At 43.1% G+C, this 24,984-nt stretch overlaps 1 protein-coding gene and 1 pseudogene across 3 annotated transcripts in view; one reads left to right on the top strand and one right to left on the bottom strand.

Annotated features, from left to right (window-relative positions):
* FUT10 (fucosyltransferase 10) overlaps positions 1–24,984 on the top strand; it is a 61,307-nt gene that overhangs the window by 6,367 nt on the left and 29,956 nt on the right. For both annotated transcript variants that reach the window (XM_084877049.1, XM_084877050.1), the window contains exons 2-3: positions 1,038–1,391; positions 9,846–10,140. In XM_084877049.1, the coding sequence (XP_084733175.1) occupies positions 1,311–1,391; positions 9,846–10,140 (376 nt within the window). In that variant the 5' untranslated portion in view covers positions 1,038–1,310. The remainder of the gene's footprint in view (positions 1–1,037; positions 1,392–9,845; positions 10,141–24,984) is intronic.
* LOC311619097 (deoxyribonuclease-1-like 1) lies at positions 4,051–7,139 on the bottom strand (annotated as a pseudogene). The gene has a single exon. The product of its transcript is annotated as a deoxyribonuclease-1-like 1 (transcript).

The raw sequence follows: 24,984 nt of genomic DNA, 5'->3' as shown, positions 1-24,984 counted from the left end.
TTGGCTCTCCAAAGAAATTTCAATCGTTGTACTGTTGATATTTGGCTGTTGACTAATGAGTTTGCCGACCACTGGTCCAGAGGAAGAGTGATCCTTGCTGTGTTCTGAACTCCACAGTGTCACTTGCTCAAGGCATTGGACTTAAAGAACCCTGGGCATAAAAGGTGTTTTGTGGGACTAAGTTCAGTTTTAAAACGTTTGAAAAGATTATTCACTTCAGATAGATGAAAACCTTATTTCAAAACGTCCAGAGAATCACATTGCCCACATAACCCACTGCTTTATTATCTGTACCGTTAAAGTTGAAACACATAAATCAATAATCATAATTCTTTGTGTTGTGCATAAATTTATTTTGCTTGGGAGGAGTTGGGGGCCAATGGATCATTATCTATTTTTTTTAATATTTTATTTATTTTTTACAGAGAGGAGGAAAGAGGGATAGAGAGCCAGAAACATCGATGGGAGAGAAACATCGACCAGCCACCTCCCGCACACCCACTGGGCATGTGCCCGCAACCAATGTACATGCCCCTGACGGGAATCGAACCTGGGACCCTTCAGTCCCCAGGCAGATGCTCTACCACTGAGCCAAACTGGTTTCGGCTCATTATCTATTTTTGATCAAAGCCTGAACTGTTGTTTATTTTTTCTTCCTAATTTTTACAGGAGTGGGTGGATGGTCCTTAGGATTGATAACTTCTACTCCACTTTCTACTCCTTTGAAACCCAGATAGAAGAAAGGGATTACATGGAAATGACTTCTGGAATTCAACCTTCAGGAGGCAGAGAACATTAAGTGGAAACAGAATTTCAGACTCGAGGCCTGGTTGTAGGCTTGTCACTGCTCCAATGGGCTCTGTGACCTTGAGCAAGTCACTTCACCTCCCTGCTTTGGTCTCCTTATCTATGAATGAGGACTTCATGGTTTCAAAGGTTCCCTTTAGTTTTAACGTTTTGGGTTTTTACATGATAACCCTGAAAGACTGCATTTATTAAGTCTGCACTATGGCTAAAAGATGATTCGTTTATTACAGAGTTTTTTTTGATGCCCTCTGATCTGAAGAATCTCCAGCTGCTCTGATGATAGCTTAAGAAGACTGCATGCTGTTCCCTCTCAATGCCAAGCCAGGCCCACTCGGAACCTCTGATCTCAGTCCGTCATGGAGACCGGGTCCCAGCAGGAATGGCCATGGAGGAAACTGACACCCAGATGGCTCCTCCACGTGAAATGGTCTCAGGCTGTGGGCCGACAAGAGAACACCTGGTGACCAGGCTCGCCCTCTGTCAGTCACCCGGGGCAGGGCAGCATGGTGCGGATTCAGAGGAGGAAGCTTTTGGCATCTTGCCTGTGCATCACAGCTATCATCTTTCTGCTGGTCACACTCCAGGTACCCAGAATTTGGGTTGTGCAGTGTTGATTCCTGGACCTTCGCCACCATTCCTGCCCCACCCTGTTCTCTACAAGTACTTTTTGCTGTATCTCTCAGGATCAGGGTTTCTGTCTAAGGCACTGGAAATTCCTTTTTAACAACAAAAAAAGTGAGGTTTACTGAGTAGATGTGTCAGGTGGAAACAAAGTCAGTGACTAGGGATCAGTTTGTGACTGTTGTAGGGTTCAGTTTTAGAGGGAAGTAGAGCTCAGTCTGTTTTACTGGGTCAAATTGGATGGCTTCCTCAAAGTCCCCTATTGTGATCATGTCTGAAAGATGGCATTCTTGAGGAAACAGTGACTATTTTGAGAACAAGATAGCTTTTTTTTGCAGGACACAGATATCTGCATCAATAACTGTCATTCTTGACGTATTTACCAGACCAAAGATTTTCAACTTTTTAAAATCTCATGGCACAATAAACCAGTTACTAAAATTCTATGGCACACCAAAAAAGTATATTTTTTGCCTATCTGAAAAAAAAAGTATAAATTTGATTGATTTACCAAAAAAGTAATTATTTACCCTTTTTTCTTTAAAGTGACTGAAAAAAAAAAGTGCTTTTATTGGTTTCAGAGTCAAAGGGAGAAGGAGAGAGACATAGAAACATCAATGATGAGAGAATCATTGATTGGCTGCTTCCTGCACTCCCCCTACTGGGGATCGAGCACACAACCTGGGCATGTGCCCTGACGGAGAATCATGACCTCCTGGTTCATAGGTCCAAGCTTCCGGAATGTGACAGGAGGTATGGTTACTGGAGCTAAACCTTCATCTGGGTCTTGGTTTCAGTTTGCCCCCGACAGTGTGCTTTGGGCTGTTTCCCAGTCCTCCCTGATACATTGACTGCTTTGCTATTTTTTTTTTTAAACACAAAAATGAACATATATAATACCTGTGTGTTTAGGACCATTTCTGACGTTTCTGGTTTGCAGGCTAGGCAGATGAAAATAATTTGCTATGTAAGCAGGGTAGAGGAAGGATACATTAAAAAAAAATCATGTTGTGGATTCTGTCTTAGTTTGCTAGGCTGCCACCATAAAGTACCACCCTGTGGCTTAACCAACAGAACTTTCTTTCTCACTGTGGAGGGTAGCAGTCCAACATGAAGGCGTCAGTCAACATGATAGGCGTAAGCTATCTGATGATAGCTTAAGAAGACTGCATGCTGTTCCCTCTCAATGCCAAGCCAGGTTCCGAGTGGGCCTGGCTTGGCATTGAGAGGGAACAGCATGCAGTCTTCTTAAGCTATCATCAGAGCAGCTGGAGATTCTTCAGATCAGAGGGCATCAAAAAAACTGTGTAATAAACAAAGCAGGGTTGTTTCTTCCGAGGCCTCTCTGGTTGTGGATGGCCATCTTCCACCTGTGCTTCACATGGCCTTCCCTCCGTCCTTGTCTGTGTCCTCATCTTTTCTTTTTTATAAGGACACCAGTCGTATTGGATTAAGGCTCACCCTGATGACCTTGTTTTAACTCCGTTACCTCTTTAACAAACCTATCTCCTAAGGTTTAGGCAAGGGGGCTATTTCTTCAACATATGGATTTTGGGAGGGGCACAGCTCAGCCCATAACAGATCCATAACATAATTAACAAATTATCTAAACATGTAAATGTTGTGTTGACCTATAGTTAAGCTAAACCATTGTGGTTCTCTGGAGGAGATCATTTATCTGAGATATTGTTTTCCACTCACATTTAACTGTATTTTATATATACTACCTGTGATTTCTTTGTGTGTGTATATGTGTGTGTATATATATATATATATATATATATATATATATACATATCCCCAAAATGTATAACACTTTAACAGCTGATAACTCAGTGTTCACTCCTTTTCAGGTTTAGCTGATTTGAAATAATGGGTGAAGTCAGACTAAGCTTTGAACAAAGAAAATTTATCCTAAAGTGCCACTAGACTTTTTTAAAATGAGGATTACATAAAAGATAAAGTTTATGGTACACAACAGCAACAGTCGATGAATTGAGGATGCACAAATACTGAACAAAATGATTCTTGATGTTTGAGATTTCATGGCTTCACGTTATCAGCAGTGCCTGGATCAGAATGGTCACCAGTTTGAAAACAGGCATTGAAAAAAATAGTTACTCATTTCTGAAGATTCTTTTAAATTTTGAAAATGAACTGTATGTTAATAAACATTCTATCTATTAAAGAGGGAATATGCTAATTGACCATCACACCCTCAAAGATGGCGGAACCCACAGCCTCAAGATGGCAGCCCCCAGGTGGGTCCGGCCTGCCTCTGGAGTCTCCAAGTCCCTTTAGCCCCACAGCCCCCCAGGGCCGCCCGAGGCTCAGGTAACCAGGGCCGGCCTAAGCTTGCACTGCTGGCAGTGGCAGCAGCAGAGGTCTGATGGGTGCGTTGCCTTCTTTGATCACTGGGTCACCTCCCGCCCCTGAGGGCTTCCCAACTGTGAGAGGGTGCAGGCTGGGCTGAGAGACACCCCCTCTAGTGCATGAATTTTTATGCACTGGGCCTCTAGTTGACTTTATAATCATTTAAAGTGTGTATACATTTTTGGGGATGATATATATATATATATATATATATATATATATACCTTTATTTTTTATTTAATTTAATTTTTAATTGAAGAAAAAATATTGAATACATTTGGAGCATTTTGAAGTGAATCTAGGACATCATATCATTTCCCCTGGATTTACTTTAGTATGATTCTCTAATGATGGGAACTTTTAAAAATTCAGAATAACTGTTGTCATACCCAACAAAAATTGACAATAATTACTCAGTACCATCTTTATACCATGCCATGTTAAATCTTTCCCTATTATCTCAAAAAAGTGTTTTGTTTTGCTTTTGTAATTGGTTAGTTTGAATGTAAGGTAAACAAATACCACACATGGCATTTAGTTGGTGTGTCACAAGTTTTGTGTGTATTTTTTTAAAAAAAATTTTAATTGGTTTTAGAGAGAGAGAAACCTTGATTTACTGTTCCACTTATTTACTCATTCATTGGTTGATTCCTGTATGTGCCCTGAATGGGGATCAAACCTGCAACCGTAGCCTATCAGGATGATGCTCTAATCAACTGTGCTACCCAGCCAGGGCACTAACTGCTTTTACTGAGCTCTGTTCACTCTCTGACTTCATGTCCTCTGCAGGCCACCTGTGTACGCCCTCCCACACTGACTGAGGGACTGTCCTAACATACCCCAAGGAAACCTGGGTGTTCCATATGTGGGTATGTTACATAGGGACACAGTGATGTGTCCACAAAGCAAACGTCATGCTTACAAAGCAGAATTATTTTAAAAATATGTATATATTTTATTGACTTTTTACAGAGAGGAAGGGAGAGAGATAGAGAGTTAGAAACATCGATGAGAGTCATCGATCAGCTGCCTCTTGCACACCCCCTACTGGGAATATGCCCGCAACCAAGGTACATGACCTTGACCGGAATCAAACCCGAGATCCTTCAGTCCCCAAGCCGACGCTCTATCCATTGAGCCAAACCGGTTTCGGCACAAAGCAGAATTTCTTACAGTTAATTTCTGTCATTACATGACAGCCGGTTATTTATGTTCTGTGCATCCGCAGCCTTGGTAACCACTTTGCTTGGGGCCACACCCTATGAATGTGCCAACGTCGGCTGACTGTACCTCATGGGCTTTGCCACAGATGTTGGGTATGTTTGCAGCTATTTTCATTAGCTCACACTAGTTCCAATGCATCTGTCATTGTTTTCATATGTGTGTGTGTGTGTGTGTGTGTGTGTGTGTGTGTCTGTGTGAACTTGCCTATCTCCATTTTTGTATCTACTGGGATCTTCACGCTAATTCACGTGGATCCCATGTACAATACAGGTGCCCCAGTGACATATCTGTTCCATGCATGTGGTGTCCCTCCTAGCTAGCTTTTCGTTCTCAGTTTGTATATGTTTCCTTTTTGTCATAATTTTTCATGTGTTGTGATTCCCTTTTCGAAGCCCCTTTCCCCTCCCTCAGCCTCAGGCCCCTGCCTTCCTCTCACACATTCTCACACCAGGCACAGGCCCAGCAAAAGAACATAAGCCAAACCAAAGGAAAGGCAGATAGGAGGGACATTGTTTTGTAATGCCTGGATCAACAATGCCTGTTGCAGTCCAGTAGGGCAGGGCTGGGTAGGACCAGGTTGGGCAAGCCAGAGCAGGGCCGGGTTGGGGCAGGGCTAGGTTGGGTAGGATTGGGCAGGGCCCAGCTGGGCAGGACAGGATGGGACAGGGCAGGACAGGATGGGACAGGGCAGGGCAGGATGGGGCAGGGCAGAGCAAGACCAGACAGGGCCGGGCAGGGCCAGGCTGGGCTGCAGTCGAAGCCCTTCAGGAGTCGCTTTGGCCCCAGGGAAGAGAGCCTGGAGAGGCTGGGGTTTGAGTCCTAAGGGCAGTATTGTCAGTCATCACATCTTGGGCAGCAGACACCAGGGTGGGTGAGGCTCAGGCCCCCAGGCCCAGCTGTGGGGGCAGGAGCAGCAGTAGCAGCAGCGGGGACAGCAGCAGAGCAGCCTGGCCGAGAGGCTGGGTTCCGTGCCCCCAGCAGGCACTGGTTTGGGCCCGGGCTCGGGCTCGGGTGTGGGCTCGGCCTCAGCCTCAGCCGCAGCTCCACCTCTACGGGGTAGTGGTCACTGACGTTGAGGGCCTCCTCCTCGGTGAGCCCGCAGCTCTGGGCGAAGTTGAAGGCAGAGGCCGCACCCAACAGCCTCCGGCAGCGCTCCCCGTGCAGCACGATGCGGTCGTAGGCACAGCGGGTGCTGGCGCTCACCGTGGTGTCCGCACCATCGGCGATCGCCCAGTAGAAGCCGGCCTGAGTCCGAAGCGTCAGCTCCCTCAGGCGCTTCTTGGTCAGGGAGCTGCAGTCAGCATTGAAGTCCCCCAGCAGGATGATGTCCTCACTCTCCCAGCGCTGGGAGGCATCCAGAAACACGTCGTACAGGGCGTTCAGCTCCTGCACCACGGCCCTCCAGGTGGTGTGTAGGGGGACCAACACCAGGCTGGGCAGGTCCTTGCTGGGCAGAGTGAACCTGGTTATGAAGGGCTCCCGAATAAAGAGGTCATCACTGTCATCGTACACATAGGAGTCCTGGAGCAGCATCTTGTGGGGCCTGTAGAGGTACACATACTTCTCCACGTATGTGCTGTGCCCCAGGAAGGGGCTGCTCAGGGAGCTGTAGGGCCCGGAGGTATCAAATCGGTTGAGTTCCTGGAGCAGGAGGTGCATGATGCTGCCCGAAGAGTCCACCAGCTCCTGCAGCACCGTGATGCCGCAGCTAGCCAAGATCCGAACCAAGGGGTCCATCACGCCCCCCCTGGCCACCTTGCCAAGCAACAGCCTCTGGGCATTGAAGGCACAGATGGCGAAAGGCCTGGGCCACCCCCACCAGGAGCAGGAGCAGGAGCAGGAGCAGGAGCAGGAGCGCAGTTGGGCAGTGCATGGCTGTGGGTGGGCAGGTGGCACCCTCTACAGTAACCCAAGGTGGCGGCGTCCCAGCTGGGCCTGCTGTGGTTTCAGAAGGTCCTGCCTCAGCTGTAAGCTGGATCTAGGCACCCCACAGCTGCCTGTGAGTCACAGTGATCAAGGGACAGCAGCTCGTTAATGAAAAGTTGCCTGGGCCGAGGGCGGGGAAATGTGTGTGTGTGTATTTTGTTGTTGTTGTTGTTTCCTATAAAAGTTTCTTTTGCTCCACCTTTGATTCTGTGTCATGGATTTGTTGAAGGAACCGTGTCTTTTGTCCTTTTGAATTTCCCAGAGTTTGGATTTGGCTGATATTTATTCTCATGGTTTTCCTCTATCCCCCATCTTTTCTACCACCTGGTAGTGATAAAAGCTGTTTGGCAGGAAAAAAAAATCTCTCCTTAAAGCAATCATTAGTATTTGAAAATGAAACTTATACTTCACATCATAGACACTGATGAGAAACAGAAAAAAAAAGTTGTCTTAGGAGCTATATTCATGGGTTTCTATAAGTTGTTAAGTTGTTGGTTGTACACTCAAAGGGAAGGTTGGGTAAAAATACAGTCTTTGGCTGAGTCAACTCCTGGGGAAGAGATGTTACTAGGGGCCCAGTGCACAAATTCGTGCACCTGGAAAGGAACTATGGGCCGAGAGGCTGCAATGGGCAAAGGGGTGGGTTTTGGCCCATCCTCCATGCTCCCGCCTGGCCCCTCCTGCCATGGCTCCTGGTCCCCTGTCTGCCAGCAGCCCTGCTCCTGCTGTTGCTCCCATACGTTGATGCAGAGCAATTGGGACCAGCACCAGCAGTGGGTGCAAGTGGCTGCTGCTGCTCCAATCACCTCTCAGGAGCCCAGAGAGGTAGAGAAGCCCTGAGGGGTGATCAGGGCCAGCAGCCACCACTCACACCTGTTGACGGTGCCAAGTAATCAGGGCTGGTACAGGGTGGAGGCAGCAGGTGCAAATGGAGGCTCCGGTGCAAGTGGGGCCGGTGCCGGCAGCAGGTGCAAGGGCCCAGAAGGACTGTGGTGTGAGGGAGCAAAGAATTTTCAGTAATCACCAGAGGCTCACCCTGATGACAGCGACCAGCGCCCCACCTTGGTCTGGCACCCTCGTTCACTTGCTCCATCATGTTCCACACATGCCTCCTTGGTGGTCAGTGCATGTCATAGTCATAGTGATGGGTTGTTCGGTTGTTCCACTGTTTGGAAATGCTGAGAAAGGTATATACAAGGGTTGGTTAGACTTGAGTTTTCAGTGATGGTTTTACTGTTCTAATGCTGACTTTGGTGTCACAGGTACCCATGATTATTAAAGCTAATATCATTTTTTCTCCTGTTGGAACACTACTTCTACTGAACACTACTTGGTGTTCACTCAGTGACTCTTAACATTTCTTTGGTTATTGCATTCCTCAGAGAATCCAGTGCAAGTTATGGACCCTCACCAGGGAGTTACAAACTCTATATCACATCTGTGGGCATAAAGAAGGTATCACCCTTGCTGCTAAGTGTGGGAGGGCAACACAGATTATGTCTTCTCTGATAGCTATAGCAATAAAAGCGTAATATGCTAATTACACTGGATCACCTTCCTGATGAAGCTGCAGCGATGGGGGTTGAGCCCTGCATGAATTTTGTGCATCAGGCCTCTAGTATTAAAAATATATATATATATATATATATATATATATATATATATATTTCTTTATTGACTTTTTACAGGAGGAAGAGAGAGGGATAGAGAGTTAGAAACATCGATGAGAGAGAATCATCGATCAGCTGCCTCTTGCACACCCTCTATAGGGATGTGCCCGCAACCAAGGTACATGCCCTTGACGGAATCAAACCTGGGACTTTTCAGTCCTCAGGCTGACGCTCTATCCACTGAGCCAAACTGGTTTCAGCGGGTCTCTAGTATTTTTATAATGCTCTATTAATATCACACCTTAAAGTTTGATGAAATGGCAGCACTTTTAGAGAGCAACAATCCCTCTGGTTTCACTCTGCCCACCTGCCCTTCACATTACCATTACTGATGGCCTAGCTGTCCCGTGATCCAGACTGTCCTGAAACAAATATAAACTTTTTTTTTTTATGTAGGAGGGAGCCCCGTATTCATGGTCTACTTCACCATCCCAATGCCATAGTGGATATCATTAGACATGTAAGACCCAGGTTACGACACATTTAGTTATAATAATGAAAAACCTTTTGGTAATTTAACTCATTTTCCCTAGAATGTCATCTCCAGTCATAGCCAGGTAACAGTTCTGACTCTCGTAGATTTCATGGAGACAAAAGTAACTACATATGCCTGTTAAATAGAGGAGAAACCTATCTGCTATGTGTCAGAAGGAGTAAGCATCCTTGTTGGTGGATATCTTGGAGTCTAGGTCCTTGCCCTAATCCCTGGAAGCTGTGACTATGTTACCTTTCATGGCAAAGTGGACTCTGTAATGCGATTAAGGTGACACACCTTGAGAAGAGGAGATTATCCTGAATTATCTGTGTGGGCCCAATGAGAACCTTGCTTGGCTGTGCTCAGAGAAAGATGTGACGACAGAAGGAGTGCCAGAGAGATGCAACATTGCTGGCACTGAAGGTGGAGAAAGGGGGCTGTGAGCCCAGAATTGTGAGTGGCTCTGATAGAAAACCCAGAAAATGGATCCCTTCTTCTCTTGAGTCCCTAGAATGGAACGTGGTGGCCTTGATGATGCCTTGGTTAGCCCAGTGAGGCTGGTTTGAGACTTCTGACCTCCAGAACGATATGATAATTAATTCGCATTGTTTTAAATGGCTGTGTCTGTGGCAATTTGTTACAGCAGCAATAGAGCCCAAATAAAGAGTCTAAAATCATCAAGATGGATGGGAGACGTGCCAAAGGAAATGAAATGGTCTAACTCTGGTAATAATTGTCTTCTCTCGTAGGTGGTAGTTGAGCTGGGAAAATTTGAAAGGAAGAAGTTCAAAGGTTCCAGTTTGCGAGACAGGCATGCCAAAGTGGAAGAAGAGCCTACACATCTCTACCCTTCCCCGAAGAAAGACGCTCTGGTCCTGAATAGGAAAGACCCGATGGAAACGGATAGCTACCCCATCATGCTCTGGTGGTCCCCACTGACTGGGGAAACGGGCAGGGTGGGCCAGTGCGGAGAAGAGGCTTGTTTCTTCACCATCAACCGGACCTATCTGCATCATCCCAGGACCAGAGCATTCCTCTTCTATGGTAAGTGGGGCTTTTGCCTTTCTGCCTTTGTTTGTGTCTCTAAAGCTGCACTACTGCTTACTTTCCAAAGAAGAGATGGTGGAATCCCCGAGAAAACGCTTCAGCATGCCTGATTTCCTTTGCATTTGCTCTGTGGAAGGCCTGTGCGTTTAGCAAACGTGATAAATAAGTAAGCGTGGCCAACGTGGAGGTGGTTGGTTGGCTGGGCCACAGGTATTTATGGAGGAGAAGAGATGTTTTTTCTCACCTTTCACAGTTGGGTCCTATGCTTACTGAATTTACTATTCAGGGAATTGGGTGGATAGTATTGCTGATAGCAATTCAGAATGTCACATGAAGATTGCCAAGAGATTTTGACGAGCCTAACAGATGTTACATTGGGCCTAAGCTAAGCCCCGTGTTCTTTATTTCATTGGTCAGATTAATCAGAAATAAAAATAAAAAGGTCGCTCAGCATCAGATTTCAAGAGAAAGTTGCTGTTCATCCCTCCTTAGGCTGATTATATGTCATGCTGGGATGGAAGGGCAACCACACACAGCCAGGTGGAGTTAGTAAGATGCCAGCAGCCGTTAGGAACCCAGGGCTCCTCGGTGGTGAGTGGTAGAGAAATGCTTCCTAAGACCTCTTTCCTAAAAAAGGAAATTTGCAGCGGGCCTGGAGGGATAATGGAATTGGATTACATTGGGATTGGAGGACATTTCAGTATGAAGAGCATGAATGGGGGCATGAGGGTGGAAATTTATGGTTGATACCTACGGTACAGTAAAGCTATAGAGCAGTTTTGGGTAATGGAGAGATATAAAGATTGAAGGATATATTGGGGTCACAGCATGGGAAACCTCAAATGTTGGCTTAAGATTTTGTATCAAATTAGGGAATGGTGTCAGAAAGTCGGATGGTCTTTTAGAAGCTAATTCAAAGTAACATCTGTGAACCATCCTGATTCTCCTCTATTAAAAGCAGCCTCTCTTCTCTAAATGGACACAGAGTATTTTATATCTTTCGTATGTCATTAAATTGAGCAGCTACAATATGCCAGGCACAGTGTCAATCACAAATAAGGTAACTATGGCATTTGGTTTTGCCCTGTATGACCTTTTCTTCCCTAGTAGCATATAAAGTTCTTGAAGGTAGGGCAACCTCAATTCATCTTAGTACCTCCCTGCTTCCTATATCTAGCATAGTGCCCTGTACATGGCAGGCACTCAGGAAGTATTCATAGAGACTTAGAGCCATAAAAGGCCCGAGAGTCTCTAAACCCTAAACTCCTCTATGGAAAAGTGAGAAATCCAAGGCTCAGGAAGGTTAGGGATGTGCCCAGACTTCGTAGGAGTTAGCAGCAGAGTTGCACAGAGAACCAAGGTTCCCTGACACTTGATAGATATTTGAACGGACACACATGAATATAATTAAAACTGGACATTTAGATTTTGAAATTGCTTAAGCTGTATGGATTTTTTTTTATTTAAAAAAAAGACTTAATTAGAAATTCAGTTCATTACTAAGATCCGCTGAGAAAAACAGAATGAAGACAACACACTTTTCTGGCTGAGGATTCCAAATTCTAATTAAGTAGGTCACTTAAAACTGCAAATGGGACTCTGGTGCCGCAGGATTGAAAAAGAAAAGGCAGGGAAAATGATTCAGGTGTCAAAAGCTGACCTAGCTGAGGGAAACAAAAACCCCAAAGGATTATGTGACCTCTAAGCTTTCGTAAACCAAAATATTTTTTTAGTTTGTTTGTTTTCTTTGCAGCCTACTTTCTTATCGTCTTCCTAGAGATGATTCATTTACTTAATAGAAACACACCTGGAGGTCATAAGGACTTTCACCAGTGAAATATGATGAATGCTGAGTCTGGTTTGAGCATTTGTGAAATGCAAGGCTTTTCCTATATTAATAATTCTCTCAAACAAAAATTAAGCAGTCACAAGTGAATAAATTATTTTTTAAACCAAAAGTGCATAGAGTTATCAAATTTAGTGTTAGACACTGTCACTGTTGTGATTTCAGAACACAACTGTTTTAAACAGTTCTCTTGAAACGTGTGTACCATGCAGGGGTTGGAGTACCCTTAATGAAAATGAGTGGTTAGGGCAGGGGACTGCTTATGTTTTAGGTGAGGTTCTAATTAGGAACTTTAGTAAACTCTAGAGGCCCAGTGCATGAAATTCGTGCATGGGTAGGGTCCTTATGCCTGGCCAGTGGTCAGGGCCGATCTGCAGGGTGACAAGAGGAGTGATGGGAGGGGGTGGGGCCTGCTCACATCCACCTTGACTGGCCTGGGGCCTCCAGGCTGGGGGCAGCTTCTGCGTTGAGCATCTGCCCCCTGGTGGTCAGTGCATGTCATAGCAACATGTCGTTCCGCTGGTCATTCTACCGTTCAGTCGATTTTCATGTTAGGCTTTTATTATATAGCATAGAATCACAGAGAGAAAGAAGAAAAGTAGCTACTGAAATATGTTACTTCCTTAGGAAAATAGATGTTGGCACAGCTTGATGAAGTTTGAAGGTCATGAAGAGGAAGGACATTGGCTGGCCTTTTTCAAGTAACATTTACAAAACAGAGCCGTATGACCGGATCCTACATAACTGGTGGGAGTCCTAGTAGCTCCACCCCTAGAAGCAGCCTCCTTGTTCCCCATACCCCTTGGATTCCAGAATGTAATCTCATTTGCTTTTCAAAATAGCTCTTATAGGTATGAATTACAACTATTTTGATGAAGGAGAAATTAAGGCATAGAGGGAAAGGGCTTGTTCTAGGTCACTTACTTGGGTGGTAGGAGCCAGAAATTTCTCTTAATGGAAAGGTATGAGGTAACACAGCCCGAATTATATTTCCAACCTTGGAGAAGACTTAGTGTAAAGAAATAATCAGCATTGGGTAGTATCATTCTGGAGGACTACTTGAAGGACATGAATTATGGGGAAGGTTTTTAGAAAAGAGGTTGTGGATACAAGAGGAGAGTGTGGACACAGAAGTGTCATGAACAGAGCAACCGAAATCAGCATTGCAGCAAACTCTGGCCTGGCATGTTAATGAACAAGGTACTCTGGTTTTGAAATGTCTGCTGAGTAATAAAGATGCACACTGTCTATGGACTACCAGTTCTCAGGGACTTGTAATAAAATACATTTAGAACAAGTGATAGCAAACACAGTGGACACTTCCTTTGTTTCAGAGGACACGTGGGGATTTCTGTGTTTGAGGGCTATCGTGTATAATTAAAAAGAGAGGGATGTAGGAGTGGGAGCCCAGCTGTTCGGACAGGATCAGTCCTTCTCAAGGATCAGTCCTCTGATGGAATCCTCGCCCCTCAGTGTCTCAGGTCATCAAGTATTATTCAGACTAATGAACTGAATGGCGTCAATCTAAATAGGAGATCCATGATTATACCATGAAGCTGACTTACTAGTGCATCTTCACAGTAGCAGGAGTCTTACTGTTCATTATTCAGGGTACCTCTTCCCCAACACCAAGTTGGTTAAAAGACAGAGTGAGAATCATAAGGTTGCTTAGTAACCTTAGAATTAACTACAGTAAATATTATGATGGTCTTGAGGTTGGAGGAGATAGCCTGATTAGCTTCCTCTGTCCCCAACAGAGTATAATAATGATCACTGTCATTATCAGTACCTACTCTGCCAGGCACCAAAGAGACACTCTCCATGTATTCTCTTATCTGAATAATCACAATACTGTGTATTACTCTAGGTATTTTAGAGATGAGAAAACAGGCTCAAATAATGTACAACAAGGTCACATAGCCAGTAAGTGCCTGAGCACGCACCCAAGTCTGATTCTACAACCCATGGTCCGTTTATCCATGTTTGACCCCACTGTCTACACCAGAAGCTATAAGCCTGTGACTTTTGGAGATGCTAGATAAACAGTGACTCCTATTATCATTCATCTCTCCCTCTTCCAAGCTTCATACAGGCATTTACTAGTACTCTTTTGTTTACTCATTCATTTTAGACATTTCATTTCTTCGTTCATTCAGTCATCCATTCATTCGTGGCCCATATGATGAATAAGCATGATGGGTGGGATGAAATAAACACACAGAGAGAGGTTTGAAAACAAAACAAAATAAATTTCCGTGAAATAACATGTAACTCTGATGCACTGGTTTGGTGTAGCAGTAAGTAATTATATTTGTAATAATGAAAGTACTGGATATTCACTTAATCAGAAGTGGGTGAGGAGGGAAGACAAATACGTGTGGGGAGAGGGTGGTAGAGGAAAGTTAAATCTACATCTTCCATAGCAGCAAGACAATGGTTATTATCTAACAGTGAAAAACCAAGGAATAGCACGGTTAGCATGTTATTTAGAGACATTTGAAGTGCACGTACAGAAGAAACACGTGAAGGAATGGGAGTAAGTGACTCTGTCATATGGAGATAGGATGTGAGTGGGGAGGGCACTGCTCTCCTGTGTCATTGGCCAGATAAAATGATTTCACTTTTCAAGCTACAAGCAGTATTAACGTGATATGAGTAAAATTTAATTAACAAAGACATTTTGTTTGAGGAAGTAGTTAAGAACAAAGACGTTAAGCACAGTTATTAATAAGTTATCCAACTTCCAGACCTCTTTGCTTTATCAAGATCCCTTTGGGGAGAGTGTTAATTATTCAAAGACATTAATATTTCTTTTAGCTAAGGTACTCATTTCCTTCTATGAAAAAATTACATGTTAATATTACTGGATTTTAAATCTTTCCAGGTAAAAAATAAATCAACTGAATTTTACTAGATTTAGTTTGATATAAGGACAGAAGCTTTATAGTATGCCTCATCATGTTTGGTTTTAAGGGTTGTTCAGTCAGGGTTGAGAATTCTCTTAGTTTTGTTTCTCTTTTCTTTTCCATTACCATTTCTCCCCTATAAGCTTTATTTCTGACTCACCTCCCATCCTTTTTAACTCTTTCTGTTCTTCAATGGCCTGTGATAATATAAAGATTAAAGGAAGAACAAAAAGTGGCTGAAAATCTGAAAGCATTTCTCAGGTGAACCTTAAAAATATGAGAGGAGCCCAGATGGTGTGGCTCAGTGATTGAGTGTCAACCTGTGGACCAGGAGGTCATGGGTTTGATTCCCGGTCAGGGCACATACTCAGGTTGCCGGCTTGATCCCCAGTGTGGGACTTGCAGGAGGCAGCCGATCGATCATTGATGTTTCTCATCATTGACATTTCTGTTTCTCTCTCCCTCTCCCTTCCTCTCAGAAATCAATAAAAATATATTTAAAAATTTGAGAGGAAGCGCAGAAGTGACCAGTGCCAGAAGTCAGGCTCTTGCCTTCTGCCTGGCACCGGGAGGCAGTGACAGGCTTTATTACTGTGGTTTCAGCAATCTGGGCCAATGGACCTGCAGGCACCGATCCAGTTCTCGGCAGGCTCTCCAACACCCAGTCTTTTGACACAAGCTGGCAGCTCCACTCTTCAGCAAAGACAACCACATCTTCTAAAACTATGCAGCTTTAATTGATATGCTTCTCTGTGTTCTTAATTTTTTTTTTAAAAAAAAGAAAACAATGTAGAGAGTAAGTATAGCAGATATTTATTTATTTATACAGCTTTTGTATTCACCTCATCTGGCTAGTTCAGGGGCACAGGTTGGAGTCTCCTGGCCTTCGAGAGATGGGGCTGCAAGGGAGAGTCGTGTACCTGCTGGGCAAGAACAGCCATTGTCCCCCTCTCCACTGGCTTTGTGTTATAAACTTGTTGCATCTGCTGGAAATCTCTTGAAATATTAAACATTTTGTTTATTAGTGAAAAAAACAACAACAAACTCTCCAAAGGAAGTAAACTAATAGTGATGGTAATGGGAAGGAAGACAAAGCCATTGTTCAGAAACAATGGTTATTAGGCAGAAGATAGCTAATTAAATAGAGTAGGTTTGGCCCAGTGGATAGAGCATCGGCCTGCAGACTGAAGAGTCCCAAGTTCAATTCTGGTCAAGGGCATGTATCTCGGTTGCGGGCACATCCCCAGGAGCAGGTATGCAGGAGGCAGCTGATGGATGTTTCTAGCTCTCTATCCTTCTTTCTTCTCTGTAAAAAAATCAATAAAATATATTTAAAAAAATAAATAGAGTAGGAAATGGGATGAACTTGTGGTTTGGATCTGTGTGAAATTCCACATAGCTCCATTTTTGAAAGGCAATCATGCTACAATATTTGTGATTTGAGAGAATCTGAGAAAGTCTCAGGATGTGTCTCTTGCTGATGTCAGGGTCTGTGCTGCACTCATTTATGCAGGTATATGTATAGCCATATGCTAGTTGCTGGGGCCAGAGTGGTAAACACAATAGGCTCTGCCCTCATGGAGCCTATGAAATATGTCGTAGGATGGTAATAGATAGGAATAAGCATTTTGGGTTTAGACAGAGTGACCAGGGAGGCCTCCCTTAGAATATAACGTTAAGGTTGAGACTTGAAAGGTGGGGGGAGAGTCCTGTGAAGATAGAGGGAATTAATTTTGTGCAGAGGGGACAGCTGATGCAAATGAGAGTGCAATGGAGTTTGATAGGGTCAGAAAGAAGGTCACTGTGGCAGAAAACCTTGGGTGCAAAGGAAGATAGTATGCTATGAGATTTGAATGGGAGATAGAGGCTGGCTGATTTAGGGCTCCATAAGACTGGGTAACAGGTCTGGATATAGTCTAAGTGCGATGGGAAAATCGGAGGTTTAGGCAGGGTTGCTGTGGTCTGATTTATGTCCTGTTCTGACTTAAGTTTTGAAAAGATATTCCCCCCCGCCCCCCGGTTTCTCCATGGAGAATGAATTGGAATATGAAAGTGAAAACGAGTCACAGTTTCTATTAAATAAGAGGAAGCGATGTACCCTGGATAAAGGAGGGAGACAACGGAGAAAGAAAGAAATGGGTCGATTTGCGATGTGATTTGGTGATAGAATTGATGTCTTGGTGGTATCTGTTTCAATAGATGCAGCTGTCCAAAGAGAAGAATTAACATGAATATTCATTTAACTCCTTGGCCTCTCTGACACTTTGTCCAACCTCATGTAATCAACTTACCACAACTGTGATACATAAAAATCATAAATGCACCTATTCATTTCCTTCCTGCTGGGTGAAGAAAAGATGTCAGTAAGTTATTGATCACTAGATATTTTGCTTTCACAGGAGTATAAATATTTAATCCTTCAGGTTATTGACATCTGCATATTCCGCTTTCCTGAGTACAGGCATCTAAATTTGGTATCCAAATCATTGGCAACTCTATATTTCAGTTGCTTGTAAGAAGCAGTGATTCAAATCTTAGTGTGCAAATGGTAGTCATATAATTCACCCTCAAAGGCATTAATGGCTAAAGATGTAAATACAGATTCCTCAGACTTATCCATTTACCGATGAAGCCATTGGCATTTAATCAGTAAATCTAGGAGAAAAATACCTGGTGTCATTTATATGGATCACCCCTCCCACCCTCCCCAAGAGTCTTTTGAGAGTAGGCAGCTCTTTTTTTGTTTGTTTGTATTAATAGAATCTCCTTACTTTGTGTGGTAATAGTTGATGATAATTCAGTTCACTCTTTGTCTCAACTAGGGTTCCCTAGAACTAGAGCTTTATTAGGGATACAGTCCCAGGGAGAGCAGGAGTGAGGGGAAAAGGAAAGTGATGCCAGGGAGGAAGAAAAGAAATACAAGATGGTGCAAGTTGATCAGAAAACATAGCTGTGAGAAGTCTCTGGAGGGACCATGTCGAAACATGGCTTGGCATTGTCTTTTATTGGTAGCAGTACTCCAATCTAAATGTACATCTGAATCAGCTGGGAAGATTAAAGGAAAAAAAAACAGCATTTTGTGTCCCACCCAATGAGAAATGAACATCTCTGGAAATGAGATTCGGGGCTCTGCTCTTTATCAAGCTTTCCAGGAAGTAATGATGTGGTCAATCTGAGTGTGTGTGAGTCTGTGTGTGTATGTGTGTGTGTGTGTGTGTGTGTATGTGGATGTGGAAGAGGGAGTAATGGGGACAGCTCTTAGATGATCTCTTAGGTGGCTTCCACCACTAATGTTTTATGACTTAATATAAAAATCTCTAAATTCTGTCATGGGAATTTGTAGATGTATTGTTGGTTTTATATCCTATTGTTTCCCATGTGTGCCTGTGAGCTATGAGATGCTTAGTCTTTGATAACAGGATACCAATTATAACATACTAGAGGCCCAGTGCATGGAATTTGTGCATGGAGGTGGGGGGGTCCCTCAGCTTGGCCTGCACCCTCTCCAATCCAGGACCCTACAGGGATCAGGCTTAAACTGGCAGTCTGACATGCCTCTCACAATCTGGGACTGCTGGCTCCTAATTGCTCGCCTACCTGCCTGATGGCCCCAAACCACCTCTGCCTGCCCGATTGCCTCTAACCATTGCCTGCCTGCCTGCCTGATTGCCCCTAACTGCTTCCCTGATGGCCTGATCACCGCTAACTGCTTCTGCCTTGGCCCTACACCTGGGACCTGGGCTTCCCTTCCTCTGGTCAGCTGCAGGCACCCGGAATCTGGGCCAGCTTTGCCTGGGCCAACTGTAGCTGCAGGGGACCATGGGTGGCCAGCTTTGCCCGGGCCCACAGCTGCAGCTGAAGCCACAGCTGCAGCCGCAGGCACCTGGGACCACGGGCAGGTGGCTTCTCCCTCTCCTGGGCCGCAGCCACAGCCACAGCCATAGTCGCAGCCACAGCCGTAGCCACTGCTGCCTGGGGCCACAGGCAGGTGGTTTCTCCCTCTCCCGGGCCGCAGCCATAGCCACAGCCACAGCCGCAGCCACTGGTGCCTGGGACCGCAGGCGGGCAGCTTTGCACAGGTCCGGCTTTGTCAGGAAGGACGCCCTGAAGGTTGTTTGAAAGACATCTGTTCTAATTAGCATATTACCCTTTTATTAGTATAGATGCCTTTGGGGAAAAAAAGTCCTCTTTAGAACATTTGCCTTGTGACAAAGTTTTCAAGGATGTTTTATGTTAAAACTGGAAAACTGTTTATAATTGCAGGATGAATTCTGATGATTTGTCCACAGGAATTATGCAGTTAGAGAGTTCTTTCAGCCACACGAAAGTTAATCTTTCAGGAGCACTTGGCCATTGGATTGATTCAGCATCTGGTGATGTCTGAAAGTGTCAGAACCTCAGAGCTTCACTTGGAATACAGTCCTTGTTAGTTTGCTGATGCTGAGATGGTGGTTGGTAATGGTATTGGTAGTGTAGGGGATGGTGAGTTTTGGTACATGAGAAAAAATTTCTAGGCTTAAGTAAAAACTGGATTAATTTTTTTCTTTTTAACTAAGATCAGGTGTGTCTTCTTGTTGTTGCTTATACTCATACCTCTTGTAATTTACTTCCTGGTCATCATTTCTATCATTGTCTCCTTCTCTTCAATAGTTTCATGCATTTCTGTCATCAATATAGAAAGAATATCTCTTCTTTGTATCACCTCATCATGCTCTAAATTATACACATTATTCTTTGGAAGAAAGAGGCAAAGTTGTTTTACATTAGTCAAACTATTATTAAATACTCAGACTGGCAGAAGATTTTCTCTTTTGATGAACAAAAGCAGGTCAAATTTTATACATTTATATGTACACTTTGCAGAGATAATGGTGGCATTTTTGGTTGGAAGGAGTGAGCTATGCCTTCATCAAACTATATACCCCTAATTTACTTGGGAAACTCTAAGTGGGTATGGAAAGACCTGGAGTTTGAGAGTCAGTAAGAGAAAGGCTGACTTCATCTACACCATTTGTTACATCTGTGATATCATCAGTGAATCCCTTTAAGCTTCTTTTCTCATTTTTAATGTGAGGATAATAATTCCATTTTATTTAAGGTTTTATTTTTAATTTTTAAAGAGAATTCATGTAAAATGCATAATATATTGCCTGAAGCATGGTAGATGGTCAATAAATAATGACAGTTAACATAATATTTTTATGTTGATAGTATTCCTTTGTTATCTTTTTTATGTCCATGAGGCCTATAGTGATAGCGCCTCTTTCATTTCAGATATCAAAAATGTGTGCCATGTCTCTTTTTTTCATAGCTTGGTGAGAGGCTTATTGATTTTATTGATCTTTTCCAAGAGTTAACTTTTGGTTTTATTGATTTTTATTACTGATTTCCTATTTTCAATGCCATTGATTTCTGCTCTAATTCTTTTAATTTCATTTCTTCTGCTTACTTTGAAGTTCACTTGCTCTCCTTTTTTAGTTTCCTAAGGTGAAGACTTGGATTATTGATTTTAGATATTTTTTTTTCTTTTCTAATATATGCATTCAATACTATAATTACACCTTTAAGAACAGCGTTCTCTCTATTTCATAAATTTTCATAAATTGTGTTTTAATTTTTTATTTAGTTCAAAATATTTTCTTGAAGTTTCTTCTTCAACTTATATTATTTCGAAGTGTGATGTTTAATCTCCATATATTTGGGATTTTCCACTTACTTTTTTGTTCTTGATTTCTAGTTTAATACCATTGTGGTCTAAGAGCAAACATTGTATGATTTCTAGTCTCTTAAATTTGTTTTAGTGTGTTTTACGAACGGAATGTGGTCTTTCATGATGAATGTTTCATGTGAGCTTGAGAATAATGTGTATTCTTTTGTTGTTGGATGAAACAGTGTGTAGATGTCAATTACAGCCAGTTGATTGATGGTGTTGTTGAGTTCAACTATGTACTGATTTTCTGCTTGATGGATTTGTCCATTTCCGATAGAGAGCTGTGGAAGTCTTCAACTAAAATAGTGGGTTAATTTGTCTTTCCTTGCATTCTATCAGTTTTGCCTCATGCGGTTTGTCTCATAGGTTTATACATGTTAGGGTTGTTATCATGCTTATATTCAGATGAGCTAGTGCAAAGATAAAAAGCAATAATAATAATAATAATAATAATAATAATAATAATAGGATTATCAATGATTTAAAAGCTAAACTGAAAGAGGTATTTTTTTTTGGTAAAAAGGGTTTCTTTCCATTTGAATGGGTTGCAGTCCTTCCTCCTGACCCAGGGTATCCATCTGTCCAGGAGGACTGTTACTGGAGAAAAGTTTGATATTTATATTCAACATTGACATTCTAGATTCAGACTGTTCTCTTGAGGGGATTGTGTACATTTTTCTAGCTCCCGTTTTAACATAATGGGAGCTAAGGAATTCAGCTCATGGAGCTGGAGGGGGACCAAGTCATTAATGGAGCATCCCCAGGCCCTTGCAGGCCCCCTGAACCAGATCACAAGTTATATCAGGGACTAACTTTAGCTGAAAAAGCAGCAGGATATCCACCCTGAGGTCAGAGAGATCAGAGGACACCGCCCAGGTTCCAGGACCTCTTTCCACATGGTCATGGAGAATAGTACAGAGTCTGCACTGTAGACTGACAGACCAGTGGTGTGCTGGCACTTAGTTCTATGGGCAGTGGGGCAATTTTCTGAAATGGTCGGAAACTCTGGGTCAGTACTAAAGAACGGTTCACTTTTCCTGTAATTCACATTCCTGGAAAAGTCAATGTCAATTGAAACTAAACAAGAAATACAAGCCTGGAATTTGAAGACGAAATGGAAGGTGAAATTATTGTAGTTTCTAGGCACAGAGAATTTAAAACAGAGTCTTAACTTTCATGACAGGTGGGACTTGGGCCATTTCTCCTCTGTGAACTGTACCATGCCTTACAAGGTACGTAGCATCCTGGGTCCTCTCCCATTGAATGGCAGTGGCAATCCCACAGTCACTATGAGATATCTGCCCTCCTTTCTCTACCTCTGCAAAATTCCCCAAGTCCCCCTGTGGGATCTGTCTCTGTAGTTAAGAACTACTGCCCTAGGGAGTTTCCTTCTCGTTGGGGACTGCAGAAAACACACGCACTTCCATCTTCACTCCAGACCTCTCTTCTGAGCTCCGAACCTGAATAGCCTACTGTCTGCTTGGTATCCAGTTTGTGGGCCACTAAAGTCATCTCCAGACTCAGTTAATGGCTGCAATGCCATCCATTTATGCAGGTCAGGAGACTCGGTGTAATCCCAGGAGCCCTATGCCCCTTTACTCTCTGTGGATATCAAATGCATCATACAGTTCTTTTGGTTATATTTCTTAAATACTGAAAATTTTCTAAATTTTTTTTATTTTTATTTTTTATATCTATTTACTCTCCCAGCCTCTACCATAATATTTTTACTCTAAACTGCCATCCCCTCTCACTAGGACCACTCCAGTGGCCTGCAGCCCACCCAGCTGCACCCCCTCAGCCTCCTCTGAGCCCGTACTCAGCTCCTCCTCTGGCTGCACTGGTTTTCCTCTGGTCCTTTGTAGTTACCATGTTTTGTACCACATGTTACGACCGACCCTCTGGAATGTTCCTCTTCCCTCTTCATTCCCACTTGTCCTTCCATCTCAGCTTGTGTCACTACCTCCAGGAAGCCTTCCTTGACCTCTCTGATAAGCTCAAATCCCCTATCGTTGCATTTCATAACACATGCTTGAGTTTTGGTGTTACCCTTACTTACATGATTCATTGATTAACACCTGTGTTTCCCACTGTGCTGGACGCTCTTTTCTGAGTTTTCTCACTATTGTATCTCCAATACCTAGCACAGTGCCTAGTACACAGTAGGCCTTCAATAAATGCTGAGTGTTCCTGAAACCTGAAATGAGATTTTTTGTGGCCAGAGCAGCAGCCTGTTCCATTTTATGACAAGAGGGGGCAGCAGAGAGTTGCCAAAGGAGTGGCCTCTTGTCTTTTAGATTAGAAAATCCAGTTTGTCACACAGTTTAATGAGTGGAGAAAGGGAGAGAAAAAATTCCAAGTGAAAACTGAGAAGCAAAAGAACAGATAATCCAAAGGAAAATGGAACCAGAAGAGAGTTGGAACCAACTGGAATTGGTAGAGGGGACTGGAAAGGGATCTCCAAGGTGATTTAGGGTTGGTATTGCTTCTCATCAGGCCTCTTTAGGGTTGAAAGGAATCCTGCTTTTATATACCAGAAAGCCATTAGTATGAGGACTGGGTAGTAAAGGAAGGAGAAAAGTCAGTTTTTCCTTGCTGGCCAAAGATTTGTTTTGAAAGCACAAAGCATAGCCTGCAGTGGTAGTTCTATCTCTGTCGGTACTTAGGATATGTTAATTTCTTCTGGGGCACTGGGGAAAAGAAGAAATTAACATATCCTAAGTACCCTCTGTGTTATAGGCACTAATAGTCCTGTAAGGTCCATATTTTCCTCATTTGAAAGATGAGGGTGACTCAGATTTACAGTAATCTGCTTCAAGTCATGTGGACAAGTTGAGTTTTTAGGCCCAACTCCCTTGGCTCAAAAAACCATGTTCTTTCTCAGATACTCTGATAACTTCTTTTTTTAAAAAAAAGATAATTTTATTGATTTCAGAGAGGGAGAAAGAGATAGAAACATCAATGATGAGAGAGAATCATTTATCAGCTGTCTCCTACACACCCCATACTGGGGATTGAGTGCACAACTCAGGCATGTGTCCTGACTGGGAATTGAACTGTGACCTTCTGGTTCATAGGTTGACACTCAACCACCACGCCATGCCGGCCGGGCTACTCTGGTAACTCCCCCCCCCCCCCCCCCCCCGCTTTTTACCTGGTAACTTCTTAAAGATTTTGATAATGACTCTATTTTACTTGCTGTGCCTAAAGAGAAATATACCCATTTAATTATGTGCCATACTGTTAGATTCAGAATTTATACTAGCAACAATTATCCCTATTTAGGGATTTGTTGGCTCATGGGAAATTAAGTGTGCCATAAACATAAAAGATTGCACTTTAACTGGCAGTTTATAATCTCTGATTGCCTACAGACTCAGAATTCGAAGTGTCCAAGTTCTATATGACATGTGTGTGAGGGCAAAAATTGCAAGAATTGTCACCTTGATTTTTATATGGAAGGATGCAAATAGCTGTGATGTTTTCTTAGTGTTAACAAGCGAATAGTAACATATGAACTAGGCTTTCCGCTCACAGATTATGAACCAACATTAGAATGAATTTAAACTTAAAGGATTTCTGACCTTGAATGTAACCACCAGAGAAGGCAAGTGCTTGTGAAACCCTTTGAGAGAGCACTCCTCGGGAGAACGCTGTCCACACCACTGGAGGTATTGACTCCAGTTTGGCTCAGACATCCCAGGCCAAGCCAATGGCTGTGTGATTAGCCAAGCCAGCGTGGGACGGAAGGCATGGGGCTCCGGGTGGAGGAGAAATGGGAAGCAGCAACATCCGGGGAAGCGTAGGGCACACTCCCTGTTATCTAATAGCAGAGGAAAACCTTGGATCTGAACATTATGAAAGTTTTGGCAGGGAGAAATGTATGATTTTAACAAATAGGAAATAATGCCTTAGAAAGAAAACACATCCTTGCCATTGCAAAGAAAGAAGTGTGGTGAAAAGTAGACATTGTCTATGTTTTTTTTTTTTCCTTCTCAGAAGAAGAGAAAACACCAGGGTGAAATTTTAATTATTTAATCTCTTATAGCCTTTAGCCATTTAATCTTCCAGGAATGATTTAAATCATATCATATGTGTTTTCTTGTCTGTAGTTGTTAAATACTTGGTTTAATCAGTTATTAATGACAACAGTTATCACTTTCCTATGTGACTCTTCACTCAATTAAATGAGTTCAGAAGTCAGTCACTTGCCAGACTCATTATGATTTTTGAGCACCTACCTGTCAGTCTTCTATTTAGCACTACATTTGATTCCGTAGGCATGCATCTTCAGGAATTGAGGACATGCAATTAAATGGGTTCTTTGCCTTCATAGAAAGAACAGGTGTTTGGGACTCAGAATGTATTTCTCTGTTAAT

The sequence above is a fragment of the Pipistrellus hanaki genome, assembly GCF_964339955.1.
Source record: "Pipistrellus hanaki genome assembly, chromosome: 3".
Lineage (NCBI taxonomy): Eukaryota > Metazoa > Chordata > Mammalia > Chiroptera > Vespertilionidae > Pipistrellus > Pipistrellus hanaki.
The sequence above is the reverse complement of the archived record's forward strand: the minus strand, read 5'-3'. Positions and strand labels throughout refer to the sequence as shown.